Source organism: Vulpes lagopus, chromosome 2 (genome assembly GCF_018345385.1).
Source record: "Vulpes lagopus strain Blue_001 chromosome 2, ASM1834538v1, whole genome shotgun sequence".
Lineage (NCBI taxonomy): Eukaryota > Metazoa > Chordata > Mammalia > Carnivora > Canidae > Vulpes > Vulpes lagopus.
The window spans coordinates 48,731,595-48,748,233 of NC_054825.1; the positions used below are offsets into that span (position 1 = coordinate 48,731,595).

The 16,639-nt window shown below is 49.5% G+C and overlaps 1 protein-coding gene across 3 annotated transcripts in view; it reads right to left on the reverse strand.

The window, feature by feature from the left end:
* Positions 1 to 3,064: 3,064 nt before the first annotated feature.
* NOX5 (NADPH oxidase 5) overlaps positions 3,065 to 16,639 on the reverse strand; it is a 36,579-nt gene continuing 23,004 nt past the window's right edge. The window contains exons 15-17 of one of the 3 annotated variants that reach the window (XM_041745126.1): positions 16,304 to 16,403; positions 8,526 to 8,692; positions 3,065 to 7,540 (exon numbers count right to left, since the gene is read on the reverse strand). In XM_041745126.1, the coding sequence (XP_041601060.1) occupies positions 7,409 to 7,540; positions 8,526 to 8,692; positions 16,304 to 16,403 (399 nt within the window). In that variant the 3' untranslated portion in view covers positions 3,065 to 7,408. Of the gene's footprint in view, positions 8,693 to 16,303; positions 16,404 to 16,639 lie in introns of all 3 variants that reach the window. The other 2 variants (XM_041745125.1, XM_041745127.1) reach the window with 2 other exon arrangements.

Genomic DNA, 16,639 nt, shown 5'->3' on the forward strand with positions numbered 1-16,639 from the left:
ATTATAATTATAATTTAATAAGCAAGGGATAACTTTTGTTTTTTGTTTTTTTTTAATTTTTAAAAAAATTTTTTTATTTATTTATGACAGTCACACACACAGAGAGAGAGAGGCAGAGACACAGGCAGAGGGAGAAGCAGGCTCCACGCACCAGGAGCCTGACGTGGGATTCAATCCCGGATCTCCAGGATCGCGCCCTGGGCCAAAGGCAGGCGCCAAACCGCTGCGCCACCCAGGGATCCCAAGGGATAACTTTTGTGTAAAGATTATGGCAAAGTAATAAGAATCACAAAGAGAAGGAAGCAATGTGCTGTCATAATTTTCTCATTCATTCATTCATTCATTCGCCCGCTCAAGGGGCGTTCACTAGGCTCAGCCTTGGGGTGCAGGGATGAGGGTGGCTTAGGCTCTCCTTCTGGTGGGAGGAGGTAGGGGCTGCCCCTCCACTCCCTGGCACCCCCCAGGGTAGCAAAGGCCTAGAGGGAGCAGCTGAGGGGAGCAGGCTCCAGGCCAGAGGCTTGCCCCACCACCTCTCTCTCCTCTCCGGCCTGAGGGGTGCTCCCCGCCCCCCAGTTGGCCCTGGCCCAGAGCATAGCCTGCGGGGCTCTGGCCTGCCGAGAAAAAGCAGGTCAATGGACTTTGTCCCGGGCCTTCGGGCTGGCTGACCCCATTCGGTGTCCCTCTGGCTTCCCTCCCCCTGCGATGGCTGGCAAAGGGCCACGGGCTCCCGGCCTGGCTGCCCACTCATGCACCTGCTCCCTCACGCAGAGCCATCTACGGACAGCCCGGCCACTTCCCCCACCGGCCGCGCAGCTCTGCGGAGTGATGGATGGGGCTGCTCTCGCTCTGAGTCCCGGAGAGCTCCTTTGAATAATAACTTGGCAAAATTACTCTTTTTTCTCTCTCCCTATTTCTGATTCATTTGCTCTTTCTAAGTCATTCATCTCTTTTGAGTTACAGGAAGAAGGGAAGAGGAGGAGGAAGTGTCTCAGGTGCAAGGGACCACAAGCCCCACCTCCACATCTCACAGAGAGGGCTGGAGTCCATAAGCACCCCTGTCACTGGGATGTCTCTATTACACCTGACCTGCACTCATGGGAGAGAAGCCAGTGTGGGAGGCAGGGGAGGTGAGGGAGGCAGGAGCCTTTCCAGGAGCCCTAAAGTCCCGCCTTGAAGGCAGCTGCCTGCTTAACTCACCTGAAAGGTCCTGTCTGCCTGCAGGGATGTTAGGGTTTTCCCACCCTCGAGGGGGAGCAGCAAAGAGGATAAGGAAAGGAAGGAGAGATGGGGGTTCAAGGGGGTCCCGTTAGCTTACCAACGACTTCACTGACTGCCTGTTACATGCCAGGGGCCAGAAAGACAGACAGACAGACAGACAGACTCTGTTCCTATCCTCAAGGGACTCCCAGGCTAGTAGGTAAGTACCTGCGGAAGATCCCTAGTGGAGGCAGGTCCTGTGCCATCATACGAAGGAGGCTGTTTATTCTGTGACAAGTTGGTCATCAAGGATTTCATCAAGGTGATGAAATGTTCTGAAACCTCGATCTGAAGATGGGAAAGGGTGCTCCATCCGTCAGGCGCTGCAGAGGCCAAGGCTTTGAAGGTGCTCTGGGGGGAGCTCTGTTACCTGGAGAGGGAGATGGGCATGGGCAAGACACAAGAGATCAGGAAGGGCCGGTAATAACGTGGTGGTTGCAGATCTTAACTGAGTCCTTAGCTTATCGGGGAGGCCCGTGTGCCAGTCTCAGGGCCCGGATGACTGCAAAGGGACAGTTACACAACAGGAAGTTGTGTGATTAGATCCACAACAGTGTGTGTGGGGGGATGGCTGGGAGAGGCTGGACGCAGGGAGACCAGCCAGGAGGCTGCTGCCAGGGTCCAGGCAAAAGGCGATTGAAAGACTGAACCTGGGCAGGGCCAAGGGGAGAGGGAATGGATGTGAGAAACACGGGGAATGTCATGTGACGGGGCCTGGTGACCTGCTGGGGCCCGAAAGTGGGGGAGACAGAAGAGTCGATACTACCTCCTGGTGCCACCAGCTGAAACAGGGACCGTGGTGAGAGAAACATTGATGACACATAGCCGAGCGCCTGCTAGGTGGTAGCACTATTCCAATCACAGAGACACAGAGACACAGAGACAAATAATCCATTTTTCTCGACGGCTCTCAGGGGCATTTAAACATTTAAAGGCAAGCTTAATCTATATATGTAAACTATCCTACCACATCTCGAACTTTTTTTTTTTTTTTTTTTTTTTACAAAAAATGTGCCCTTTTCTCCCCTGCCACACAGAAACTCACTACCTATTTTTCTTTATTTTGCTTTCTCCACCAGGCTACACTCCACACGGTGGAGATGATTCAAGGTGGCCCCATTGCCCAAGATGGTCCGTGGGCAGGATAGGGGAGCCCTTTTGGGGCCACTGCCACGTGGCCAAGGTTGGGAGGCTGGAAGCTGCCTGGAGAGTGAAGTCTCCTTCCAGCCATCTCTGCCATTCAGCTTGAGGATTTTTTTCCCCACTGGGATGGCTTTCCCCATAAAATAAATGTCTTGTCTGAATGAATCTTATTTTTAAAAGGAGAGAGTCATCATATTGTAAAGACAGATCATAAAAAGATGCATCAATCTGTCGGGAAGGCTGGTTACTATGAGTGCTTGTTTAGCAGGAACAGTGTCCCCCACCCACGCCCCCAGTGGCTGTGCTGTCCCTGGACCCCCCCCTCCCCAGCAGGCAGCTTCTCCCGAGTGCCCAAGGCCTCTGCAGTCTCCTTTGCGGACCAGCCTCAGGCCTGGAAGGGGCCCTGTGTTTTACTCCGTAGCCCCCTGGGGCCCACAGGTTGGCACACTGAATCCTGGCTTGTCCCAACATCCCTTTGCAGAACAGGTCCCAGAGCGCCCCCAGCTGGAGGGGCCGATCCCACTGCCCAGCCCTGTCCCACACACTTTCATCTGGGAGCCACTCATTATTCAGGATCTTTTTTTTTTTTTTAAGATTTTATTTATGCATTCATGAGAGACACATACAGAGAGAGGCAGAGACACAGGCAGAGGGAGAAGCAGGCTCCATGCAGGGAGCCCGACGCGGGACTCGATCCCAGGACCCCAGGAGCACGCCCTGGGCTGAAGGCAGGTGCCAAACTGCTGAGCCACCCAGGGATCCCCATTCAGGATCTTAATGACACTTCAGACAACCTTTCCATTTTGTTTATTCTTGAAAAAGAAACGATATTAGGCCTGAACCTAAGGGCATAGTTTAAAAAGCAAACAAGCAATTCCTGAGGAGCGTGGTGTAAAATTTCTATACCATAATGTGAAACGTTACGTGTATAACACGTGAATACGTAAGATAGGAAAGAGGAAAGCATGAAGGTCCTCCTACCCCCTCCACCATTGACCACTGTGGATGTTTGGTGTGTCTCCTGTCTTCCAACGCATTTCTACCGATTTATCCCCTGCTCCATACACATAAGCAGTTTCTTTTGGGTTACATGAAGTTGTTTCTTTTTTCTTTTACTCAGCATTCCTTTTTTTAAAAAAAAACAAAACTATAAAACCTACAGCTATCATAAAAACTTCAGACTTTATGGAGGATTAGAAGATAAAACGTAAAAAAAAAAATAAAATAAAAACAACCCCCAAACAAAATCCTTTCCTTCTTGTCCCTCCATTCCCACTCCCAAAGCAAACAGATGAAAAACATCTATTTTTTTGCATATCTTTTAAGAAAGGAATATGCATATACTAGCATTTTAAAATACTCATCCTTAATCTGCTCATTTTATAAATGAGGAAGCAACTGCTCAGAGAGGTCACGGGGCATACCCAAGGTCACACAGCTGACTGGGACACAGGCAAATGTGGGACCCAGTGCTCTGTCTTCGGAGGGCAAAGTCCCCCTACTCACCTCCAAGATGTTTGCCCAGGGCCAGTCTTGGCTGGTATCTCTCTCTTTTTTTTTTAATTTTTAAGATTTTATTTATTTATTCATAGAGACAGAGAGAGAGAGAGAGAGAGAGAGAGAGAGGCAGAGACACAGGCAGAGGGAGAAGCAGGCTCCATGCAGGGAGCCCGACGTGGGACTCGATCCCGGGTCTCCAGGATCACGTCCTGGGCCAAAGGCGGCACCAAACCGCTGAGCCACCTGGGCTGCCCTTGGCTGGTATCTCTGATCCCTCCCTCATCTTGACTCTGTCTGCAAGACTGCTGACACTTGTCAATATGACCTGTGTCACCCTCCCCTCCCGTCCATGCCTGTTGGCTCTCAGTGTAATAGACTGCACTTGTGCCTCTGGTTCATCCAGGTGGGCCTGTCTCATCGCTTCGCCAGCCCCTGCTGGCTCTGTGGGAGCTGACCACAGGGCACAGCAGCCTCGTGGAGCCCGGCAAGGCCATTGGTTCAGTGGGCTCAGAGTTTGCGCTTTGGCATCCCAGATTCCAAATGACAGTTCTCTGCAGAGGACCCTTTCTTCCCAAGGATAATTCCAGTTAAGTAAGCCCTTTGCTCCCTTTGTGGGAGCCCACACGCCATGCCACGTGGGGTAGGCCTAGCGCCCCTCCCTCTGTGCTAGATGCTGGGGCCGCAGGCCTGACCGTGGGGAGCTCACGCCCACATAACCCACCCCTTACCTGTAGTTGGCTTGTGTTCCCTCTGTTCCCTGTGTGTGTGTGTGATAGCCTGAACCCTCTTAGACGCCCATATGTCTACGGAGGAAGGTCAGCCAGACATTCGGATGCATTTCTTTCTGGTTGATGGCAGGACAGCCCCCATCTGCACATCCAGGCAACATCCAGATGGACAGACCACATATTCGATCCTGCCACCTACGATGAGAGGTAGGTGGCCGAGCCCCAGGGCGGAGCCTGGACCTGCACACTCTCCCCCAGCAGGCCTATCCTGTCCTTACTTACAGATGGAAAAATGGGAAGCCCAGGGAGGGAGAGGTATGTGTGTGTGTGCGCATTTGTGTGCTGGTGCTAGGGGCTGGCGGCTCCAGGAACTCTGATCTGGAACATGAATCCTCTTGACTTCACACATCAGCCCAGGTCTGGGGTGGAGGTGCTCCTGGAGCCGGAGCTTCGGGGTGGGGCACAGTGTCCTCGGGCCTGCCTTGGATTCACTGCCACTCAGGGACCCGGCTCCTTCCCCGCAGACAAAACCTCCAAGATCTCTGATTCTGCAGCGCCCTCCAGTGGGTACCTGCAGTATGTCTGGAGAGAAAGCCTCAGGACTCGGGTGGCCAGATGTCCAATGTGTGGCCCCTGGGTGGATTTTAGATCTATGTCCCAGTTCCTCCCCCTCCTCTCACCCTCTGTGTGATATAAAACTCCAGATGAACACAGACAGACAGACAGACACAGAGGGAAGTCCTATGCTAAACAGACTCTGCTCTGCCAACTTTCCAAATGACTTTGGTACATTCCCAGCACATGGCCCAGCCCTGAGTCAAGACACCCTGTTGACTTCTACGCTACAGGTGGTGACAGTTTGCCCCCAAGCCTTCGCAGGTCTGATGAAGGGGGAAGAACCAACCCAGCAGGGCAATGAGTTCCAAGACCGTGTGACCTCAGGCTGATAACACGACTCCTCCGACTCCTCCGTGTGAGTTGTGCGCCCACCCCGGGCTTGCTGGAAACTGCACCTGGTCCGGGTGGAAGGCCCCCGGCACCAGGTCTCCCAGGTGTGCAGGCTCCCAGCAAGGAGGGACTCAGGGGGGCCTGGGTCTCCTCCTCCCCGCCCTCTGCACCCAGTGCTTCCCTGTGGGGCTGCCAGCTGGGCCCCTCCTCCTCTCGTACTCGTGCTCCTGCTCCTCCTGCTTCTTGCACCCCATGTCCTTTCTCCCACTGCCTCTGTCCTCAAGGAGCACTGTGCCCTCTCCCCCAGGGTGTCCTTCCACTCCTTCTGCCACCATCCCCTCCTCTCGCTGCTGCTCTGTGAAGACAACTTTCCCCACAGGATGCCTCCTTCTGCCCTCTCCGCTCACCCTCTGCACACCACCCCCTCATCTGGGTCCCAGCTCCCCCTTTGGATGCCCAGATCTTTATAAGGGGTGTCCTCCTCACCCAATTCCTTTACCTGTTCCCCTTCTGGGCCTTCCAATCCACACAAAAGAAAGGCACAATCTGCGATTCTATGGGAAAGTGCAGCATTCGAAGCCCCCCTTCCCCCTCCCCAAAGCGGGTTTGGGGTGGAGTGGTTTAGGCTCCCACACAAGAGAAAGAACTAACTAGCAAGACAGGCTGCAGAGTGGAGGCTGCCCAGGACCTTGGGGGTTCCCAGGGGCTCGCAGTGTGGGGCAGGCGGGACCCCCCAGCTCAAATCCTAGTGGCAAGGCCAGCCCCCGCACCCCCTGCCCTCCACACAGTGTCTCACAGGAGAACTTGGGCTTTCGCTGTCCCTGCCAGGTACTCCAGCACACAGTGACAGATGCGACAAAGGCTGCCTAGGGACGAGGTGCAGAGACACAGAGAGCCATGCGGGGATGGAAGATGTATGTCCTGAGCACCAACGTCCCATTTTGCTCTCATGACAGCTGTGACCGGGTGATGTCACCAGTGCCATTTCTCAGATGAAGAGTCAGTTGCGGAGAGGTTTCCAGGGCTGCACCACAGCCGTGTGGCTCAGCTGAGCTTCAAGCAATGAGGTTTCCAGGCGCACGGCTCTCCTGTGTCCCCCTCAGGTGGACGCAGCCACAGACTGTCTCCTACCTGTTCCTCTGATGACTCAGGGCATGGGGACAAGGGAGAAACCAACACGTGGAGCCGGGAAGGGACACCAGGGGACACACGCAGGCAGGGGAGAGGCAGAGAGAGACAGGGGGAGCGATGCGGGGTGGGAAGGGACACAGATAGGGAGACGGTGACAGAGAGAGAGGTGGGAAATACACTGCTCATCTCCTCTTAAGAGGATGGGTTTTGAATAAAATACATTTTCCGGGGTTCACCTCCAGAACTTCACAATCAGAATTGCTGCAAACGGGACCCAGGAGTGTGCACGTAAAGGACGCTCCTCAGACGGGCAAAGCGGGCTTGGAAATGCATCAGAAAGACAAGATACGTGGATGCATGGAAAAATAAAATAAAATGTTGGGATAAAAAATCCCGAATGATTTGGCAGGTGGGGGACCACTGTTGTAGGGGAAGGCTCCCTCGGAGGACTTTTCGGAGGAGCAGTGGCCTGGGAAGCACCCCCCACTCAGTTTCTCAGCAACCCCAGAGTGCACAGCAGCACAGGGCCCAGGCCACCGGCCTTTCCCCAGGGTCCTGAAGGAGGTGCACTGGCCTGGGTGCTCCTGCTGTGTGTGTGGAGCAGGACCAGGTGGCTCCTGAGGCTGGCCTCTGTGGGGCACTGGGGCGACGGGATCAAGTTGGCCGGCAACGTGGGCTTGGGAGAACTGGGAGAGATGAGGCTAGAAGTTCTCTTGGAAGAACTTGAAGCCGAACTGCTCACAGTGGCCCTTGAGCACCTTGGCCAGAGCTGGGGAGCCACAGAAGAAGACCTGCACCTTGCCTTTCTTTTCAGCAGCCACTTTCTGGAACACCTGGGGCTCACACAGGGTCAGGAGAGAGCAGAGGGGGGCCAGTGAGGCTGCGGAGCTGCTCGGGGACACACCCACCTGGAGCTGACGACGTGAGGGGTGGCAGTGATGGCCCTCTGTCCCCACCAGGAGCTCCAAGGCTTGGCTTCAGAGCGGAGGGTCCAACACGTCGCCATCCGTTAAGGAGCCATGTGCTCAACGCCTGACCTGACCCAGACCCCGGGAAGGGGCTGGACCAGAAAGACCCAGGCCCTCCACTCCTAGAGCACGTCTACGGGGAGTGTTGGAGGGCAGCCACAGGGCCCCGTAGGCACGTTGAACCACAACTGCCCAGACCTCGTGCTAGTCGTCCACCGGTCACCTGCCTCCATTGAAATGCCTCTTTCCTAAAGTCCAGCTTTTTTGCCAGTGAAGACCCATTTCCACCCCAAATTCTGCTTAAGGAGGCCATTGCTAAAATCCCTCTTTGGTGCCCAGGCATCAGTGGTGTCCTGTCCCCTCACCACCTGGGCATGATTATCGCCAGCAGATTGAAAAGCAGTACCCTCTGGCTCCTCACGCAAACTGCACCCTGACTGGTAAGTATTCAGGGGGAGAAATGATTTAAAAGCCAATCTGAGAAATCAAATAGAAAGACCACCAACTTTTGTGCCTTGGGCTTCAATCTTTCCATTTGTACCGGGAAGGATAAGACTTGATGCTTTCCCCAAGACCCCGTCTACTCAGGCCTTCTGACCCTGGTTCATAGGGAATCAGGGCGGGGGGAAGCCTAGGAGGTCCAACTGGCTAACTTTCTCTCTGAACAGAGGGAAACTGAGCCCAATGATGGAACAAGGTGAGATAGTGATGGTGCCAGTGATCCTAGCTGGACCCGGGATGCTGGTCTCATGCTTGGCCCTGAGCTGCTTGGTCCTAACTGCCCCAGCCACTGCCTTAGGCTCTCAGCCCCGCTGGTCCCCCAGGCCGTGGGGCTTTCTCGGGCCTTTACCTTGTTCCAGTCAGGCCGCCCAGGCTGGGTGCGTGTCTGGAGGCCCGTGATGGAGTCCTTCTTCTCCTTCTTGGCCAGGAGGTCGAGGGCCATCTGCAGGCCAATGGCCTTCATGTCATTCTTGCCCAGTGCAGAGGTCATGTACATATGCAGCTCCAGGAAGGGGCCTGAGTGGTGGGAGAAGGTGACATTGAGGGGTTTGCGCCTATAATGGGGACACGGCAGGATGTCAGCCCCCTACCCCAGAGCTTGGAGAGAGACTAAGAGTGCTCAGAGCCCACTGTGCTCTTTGCAACCTCCAAGTGACCAATGCTTTAGAAAGGAAGGATGGCCCACCGCTGGATCAGAGCCTACTCTGTGCAAGGCGTAGGCAGTGACTGTGTGACCTCTGTCTGACGTGCACCCCAAAACCACCTCAGGACTAGGAGGGGGAAATGCATCCCCTTCTAGCAGCATAGCAGTCTTTGGGCTCTGAAGCTCATACCCTTTCACATCTTATGGCGTCTGTTTAGTCTGGTTGGGCACACAGGCCATGTGTGCCTGAAAAGGTGACCGAGACTAAAAGGTCAAAGGTTGAATGAGCGGGTCAGATGGCCAATGCTACTGATCTACAGGGAAGGGCCGGAGCAGACGGACCTGTTTCCTGGGAGGGTGGGGACAGGGGTCGGTCTTGGGAGAGGGGCAGGATTCAAAGCCGGAGTGGGGTGTGTGAAAGGAGGGCATGCCGAGAAGGGGGAGCAGAGGAGCCAAGGAGGAGAGGCTGGAACCGACGTGGTATTTGTAGGGCGTGATGGGACTGCCTGCCTGGAACACAGGATCCTTGCACAGGAGCAACAGGAGATGGGAGATGGGACCGGACACACATTGAGGCCCGATGTGAAAGGCCTTGACTGCCCAGCTGGCAAGTGGTGGCAGGTAGTGGGGACTGGAGCAGGGTGTGGCAGGATGAGAACAGCATCCCAGAAGGGGAGCCAGAGGACAGGAGGGACAGGACAGAGATTGGCCTGGATCTGCCTGGACACAGGCCTGGATACTGGTGAGTGTCCACAGCCCAGTGTCTGCAACGGGATCGGTTTGGTTTGCTGAGGCATTGGTCCCTTTGGCTCTCGGGGTGATTGGAGCTCCCTGCTGGGCACCTCTGTGCTCAAGCAGCTTCCCCCGTTTTCCCTGACATGGCATACAAATGTTACCATTTTCCACTTGTGCCATGACAGGAAAAGGCTGGCAAAGTGCCACCTTCCACCTACGCATTGATCCCAGCTGGAAATGATGGGGCCTGATCTGGGACGTGGGGTCCACAAGCTTCATCCTTCTCCTCTCCCAAGACTAAAGTGTTCAGGCCATCCCAGCTGGCTCTCTACTGTCTCCTGTGCTGCCATTAACCCTCTTTTGCTGTGGCTCAAGGTCCCAGTCACTGTTAAAATGCAAATGGCTCTAGGAAGAAAACACCTTTTATTTCACATATCACTTAACTTGAGCAGGGCTGGGTGGCTGGGAGGGAACAAGAGGTACCATAGAGACACCTGCCTGAGAGGGCCCCCCCTTCTTTCGCCTTCCTCAGAGTCCCCAACCCCCAGAGAGGGGGTGAGGGGAGAGTGACACCATGGTGGGGCGGAGAGGAGGAGCTCTGGAGAATGAGCTGGGTTCCACCCTCTCCAAATCTGTAGCGTTTGAGACATTCATTCCATTTCTGGAAAAGTCTCTGAAGTAAATCATCCAAAGGAGGGAAATAAACTAGGTGCACATACAGATTAATTGCAGCTTTATATATGAGAGTGGAGAAACAGAAACAAATAAAATGTCCAGTAGTTGGAGCACGGCAGGCCACTAACTGTGTCATTCATTATATAGTCATTAAATACTATGACTGCTGGGCAGCCCGGGTGGCTCAGTGGTTTAGCGCCACCTTCAGCCCAGGGCCTGATCCTGGAGACCTGGGATGGAGTCCCACGTTGGGCTCCCTGCATGGTGCCTGCTTCTCCCTCTGCCTCTTTCTCTTTCCTCTCTGTGTTTCTCGTGAATAAATAAATAAATAAAACCTTTTAAAAAAGGAAAAAAATTACTGCAACTGCTGCTGCTACTACTATTGCCACTATTATTGCTACTACTGGAATCATGGACCCCTGGAATATGAACCCTGAGCCAAAGGCAGATGCTACTACTGCTATTACTACTATTGCTACTACTGCTACTGTTACTATTGCTGTTGCTACTACTATTGCTACTACTGCTACTTCTACTGTTAGCATTACTGTTACTGTTACTACTGTTCCTACTGTTAATGCTACTATTACTGTTAGTGCTACTATCACTACTGCTGCTACTATTGCTACAACTGCTATTATGACTATTGCTACTACTGCCACTGCTACTATTGCTTCTATAGCTACTGTTGACACTACTGCTACTGCTACCATTGTTACTACTATTGCTACTACTGCTACTATTACTATTACTACTGATGCTGCTAAATTTACTGAGCAGCTATTAAGCTCCAGCCACCGTTTTGTGTGTGCACAGATGATCTCATTGAATACCCATGACAACCCTATGAGGTGGGTACTAGTTACATACATATTTTTCACGTGAGGAAATCGAAGCAAAGCAGTTAGATAATGTCCCCAAGTTTCGATAGCTATTATGGGATGGAATAAAGATTCAAGCGCAAACAGAATGTTCGAAGCTTAAGCTGTAGAAATTAAAAGCAATAAACCACGAATTCTTGAACTCAAACTTTGGTAAATAATTAAAGTTGAAATCAGAAGTCATGAGCTTCTGTTGCAGTTAATGAAAAACCTTGGAAGAAATTTGAGGTAATAAAGTTGTTGACTCAAGTGGCTTTGAGAATGCAAAGCACAGGGTTCACTGTTACCCTTTGTTTATACAGATTAGGAAGAAGCAAATTGCAAATATTTATAAACCAGTAACCAGGAAACTTAAATGAAATCTAAACTTCCCCCCCCAAGCTTGTCATCATAAAATTGAGTTTCTAGTGAAGTAATATACATAAAAGCATTTAGAACAAAGTGGAGGTTCTATAAATATTTGCTATAATTGTTATTTATAAGAAAGAGCAAGGAGCTTTATTGCAACATTCTAAAGTTTACCAATTCTGTGTCAAATACTATTGACTCGTGCTTTAGGGCTCTGAATGTTTGTTATAATAAACTATGCCTGTTTGAATGTTTCTTACACAAAACTGTGTTTGATTACTTGAACTTAGAAACTATTTATCATAGGAATTTAAACTCACTCATGGCAGCCGTAGGATAATTAAACAGCCAAATAAGATCTGATTCCATTGAACTCAACAAGTATTTAAAAAAACCCACCAATTCTCTAAAGTTAGAAATATATCTAAAAATATTCCTCCTCATATTACTTATTCCATAAGTAAAACAAAACAATGATTCTAACAGATTAACTTTAAAACACAGTATAAAACCTCAGTGTTGATGGGCAGCCTGGGGGGCTCAGGGGTTTAGGGCCTGCCTTCGGCCCAGGGTATGATCCTGGAGACCCAGGATCGAGTCCTGCATCAGACTCCCTGCGTGGAACCTGCTTCTCCCTCTGCCTCTCTCTCTCCTCTCTGTGTTTCTCATGAATAAATAAAATAAAATCTCAAATAAAATAAAATAAAATAAAATAAAATAAAATAAAATAAAACCTCAGTGTTCCATAAAGATGTCCTGTGAAGACTGAGATGGAACCCAGAGAACCATGCTATCATACAGATTCAGCCTTGGCTTAGCACAGGATGTAAGCAGCAACCCTTAGGAGTGGGAGGGAGAGACTGTGGGGCTGGAGGAGGACATTCAAACATCATTTTATTATTTTATTTTTTAATATTTTTTAAAGATTTTATTTATTTATTCATGAGAGACACAGAGAAAGAGAGAGGCAGAAACACAGGCAGAGGGAGAAGCAGGCTCCATGCAGGGAGCCTGACGTGGGACTCGATCCCGGGTCTCCAGGATCACGCCCTGAGCCGAAGGCAGGCGCTAAACCGCTGAGCCACCCCAGGCTGCCCAAAATGTTCATTTTAAAAAAATATATTTCATTTATTTATTCATGAGAGACACACACACACACAGAGGCAGAGACACAGGCAGAGGGAGAAGCAGGCTCCATGCAGGGAGCCCAATACGGGACCCTATCCTGGACCCCTGGAACATGCCCTGAGCCAAAGGCAGATGCTCAACCACTGAGCCACCCGGGTGCCCCCAAACATTCATTTTTGATAAAAGTGTAAAAGAAGGGACCAAACGGGAAAAGAATTTGTACGTGTTAAGTTGTTTAACCTTTACCTTAAAGCATTCTCTACACTTTTTTCCCTGCCACCTCAGCAGGACAAATATTGAGCAGTCCTTCCCAATCAACACCTACGCTTCTTCACCTGTTCATCAATACTAGCAGACGATGTACATTAAAAATTTATGTAGGAGGGGTTTCTGAGTGGCTCAGGCAGTTGAGCATCCGACTTAATTTCGGCTCAGGTCATGATCTCTGGGCCATGAGATCGAGCCCCCACATCAGGCTCTGTGCTCAGCAGGGAATCTGCTAGAGATTCTCTCCCTGTCCCTCCCCTTGCTTGCATGCTCGCTCTCTCTCAAAACAAACACATCAATCTTTAAAAAAGCTATGTTGGAGGAAAAAGAATCATATTTACCTTCCCACCTTAAAAAACTAGAAAAATAGACAAAGTATACGAAACTATGTTTTCCAGACACATGTGATGAAGCAGCATAGAACTGTAGTCGTTGAGAGAGAGAAACAGATGAAGTGAACCCCAGCTTACTGCCTGGTGCTGGTCTCACTGCATTGAGAAGTCACAAGGCAGCTGGGATTTGCCAGTCATAAAACTGAGAAAAGGAAAATGCACAGAAAAGAGCAAGGGGAACAGGAGAGAAAGAGGAAGGGAAGAAGGGAGAGAAGGAAGGAGGCAGGAGCTCCCTAGCTCTGAAAATCCACATAAAATTTCCCCTAAGTCTTTGGCTGAGTGTTAATCAATACATATACGAAAGAAAATTACCAGAAAACACTAGGCTTAACAGTACTAGGAGCTCAAACAGAGCTGGGGTTAATTTGTGTTTCCATCAGCAAGAGTGGAGACAGCTTGTAATGTTCAGGGGAGTGGGTAGAGCCCTCAGAGGTGCCGCCCTATGCTGACACATGCTCCACATGCACCCTAACAAAAGTTAAAAGCAAGTCTTGAAAGGATCCCAATTCTCCTAAGTCATATAAATGTGTGCCAGAACAAGGCACAGTGCTATGTAAAGCAATACCACAAAATCCAGAACACACAACGTGCAGTTTGCAATGCCTGACATCCAAAAAAAGTTATTGGGCATGCAAAGAGGTAGAGAATATGTTCCAGAACTCGAAGAAAATTTAGTCGCTAGAAACAGACCAAGAAACAACAGAGATGATGGATTTAGACAAACCTATCACAAGAGATACTAAAAGTGTGAGTGAGAGAATGTAAAAATAAAAGAAAGCAGATAAAATGGAGAGAGAAATGGAAAACATAGAAGAGACCCAAATTTGCTCAAATTTGATGAAAATTACAAGCCCACCCATCCCAGAAATTCAATGAATTACAATATAAGAAACATATAGAGAAAACCATTTCTCAGAACTGTTTTGAAGATTTCAGTGTATACATTTGCTCTTATTTTGCTAAATTTATCTTTAAGTATTTCATGTTTTTAAACTCTTTATTTAAAATTTTTCATTACTAATTATCTGTTGCTAGTAAACAGGAATACAATTGATTTTGTGACCTAATATCCTATGCCTTGTGGAGTTCACTATGAGACTGATTGAAATGAAAAGCTAAAACTACAAGACTTCTTGAAGAAAAACATAAGAGAAAATACTCATGGCCATGGGTGAGGCAAAGATGTTAGGACACAAAAGGATGAAGAATAAAAGAAAAAAAAATCTGATAAACCGGACAACACTGAAATTCAAAATGTTGCCCTTCAAAAGGCAATTTAAGAAAATGAAAAGATAAACCACAGACTTATAGAATGTATATGTCAAATGTGCACCTGACAGGGAACCTGCTTCCAGAATATGTAAGGAACTCTTACCACTTAATAAAAAAGAAGGCAAAGGAGTGGGCAAAATATTTGAACAGACACTTCAAAAATGCATAAACCGCAAATAACACGAGAACATGTTCAGCATCATTAGTTGTTAGGGAAATGCAAATTAAGAGCACATTGAGGGACACCTGGCTGGCTCAGAGGTTGAGGGTCTGCCTTTGGCTCGGGGCATGATCCTGGGGTCCCGGGATCGAGTACCACGTCGGGCTCCCGGCATGGAGCCTGCTTCTCCCTCTGCCTGTGTCTCTGCCTCTCTCTGTGTCTCTCATGAATAAATAAATAAAATCTTTAAAAAAATGAAAAGACTATTCTTAAAAAAAAAAGAGAGAGAGTGAGAGCACATTGAGATACTGCTATTTCCCACTAGATTGGCTGAAACGTAAGAGACTGCCAATATCAAATGTTGGCAAGGTTGCAGAGCAACTGGAACCCTCGTCCATTGCTGATGGAAACACAGAATGGTACAGCCACTTTGGAAAACCAGTGTGGCTGCTCCTTAGAAAGTTAAACTTAACACAGACCATACTACCCGGCAAATATGTCCACACTTACAGGCAGATAGAGCAGCTTTCTTCCAAATGGCTAAAAAGTGGGACTAACTCTAACAACCTCTCACAAGTGAGTGGCAAAAGGGATTTTGGTATATCTATAAAATAGAACACTGCAGAAGAACGAACCACTTACTAATACCTGCAGCAACATGCGGAAGTTCAAAGGTATTATGTTAAGGGAAAGAAGTTAGAAAACATTGCATATTATATGATTCCACTTACAGGAGAGTCTAGAAGGGGCAAAACTGTAGTGATCGAAAGCAGATCCGGGGGTGCCGGGAGCTGCACATTGGGGGGAGGAGATGATGCCAAAGGAGGATGAGCAAACCTTGGCAGATGATAGAAATGCTCTGTATTTTTACTGTGGCGGTGGTTACACCGCTGTACACATTTGTCATAATGTCATTGTATTCATGTAAACTTGCATTGGCGAATGTTATGGTATAAAAATTATTCCTTAAAAAACTAAAAAAAAAAAAGTGTGAATAGGAGTCATTTGAAAGCACGTTAAAATGTACATTCCTGGGGAGGGATGGCTGGGTGGCTCAGTCGGTTCAGCCTCTGCCTTTGGCTCGGGTCATGATCTCAGCGTCTTGGGATGGAGCCCCCCGCCCCTCAGCAGGGAGTCTGCTTGTCCCTCTGCCTTCACCCCTGCTCATGCGCACGTGCTCTCACTCTCTCTCAAATGAATAATAACTAAAAAAAAAAAAAACAAAAGCACATTCTTGGGCCCTGCTCTCAGAGACCCCGATTTGGAAGTCTGGGATGAGGCCTGGGAATCTAAACTTTCATCAGGTATTCATCGTGACTTAAAAAAAAAAAGCCACAAAAGAGGGAAATTATAAAAAAAAATTATGTTTTTGTAAAATGTGAATAAGAAAAAAATACCAGGACATCCTTTAAAATACCTGGAATGCTTTGGATAGCTGGATGAGATTATGAATACCTTTTTCTCCTCTTTTTTTGGTTTGACACATTTTACATTTTAGTGGGGAAAGAAAAAGCATTCCTCTCTCCCTCCCATTTTTGATAGAAATGGAATAATCTAAACACCCCCTTACAAAGACCCTGAGCCCCGCCCTGCTGCCATCTTCCTCAGGCCCGGCTCCTTTCCTACCCTCTTGTGATATCTCGGCCTGGTCCATCTCCAGTTTGGTCAGCAGGCTCACAAACCACTCGAAAGATCTCTGGTCTCGGTTGATCCACATGAAGTCCACCTGGGGAGAGGGGCCCTTCTGTTCAGAGTGAGCCAGCCTCATTCATAGCATGCTCACGTCTGTGATCCTCAGCACCTGGATGACGCCCTGGTGTTGGCAGGACACGCATTATCATCCCCATTTAACAGATGGTGACACAGACTTGCAGAGGTAGGAACCTTGGCCAGGTCACAGAGCAGCATGGGATCAGGACCCAGGTTCCTGACTGTCAGGTCAGGATTTTCTGCAATAACCTA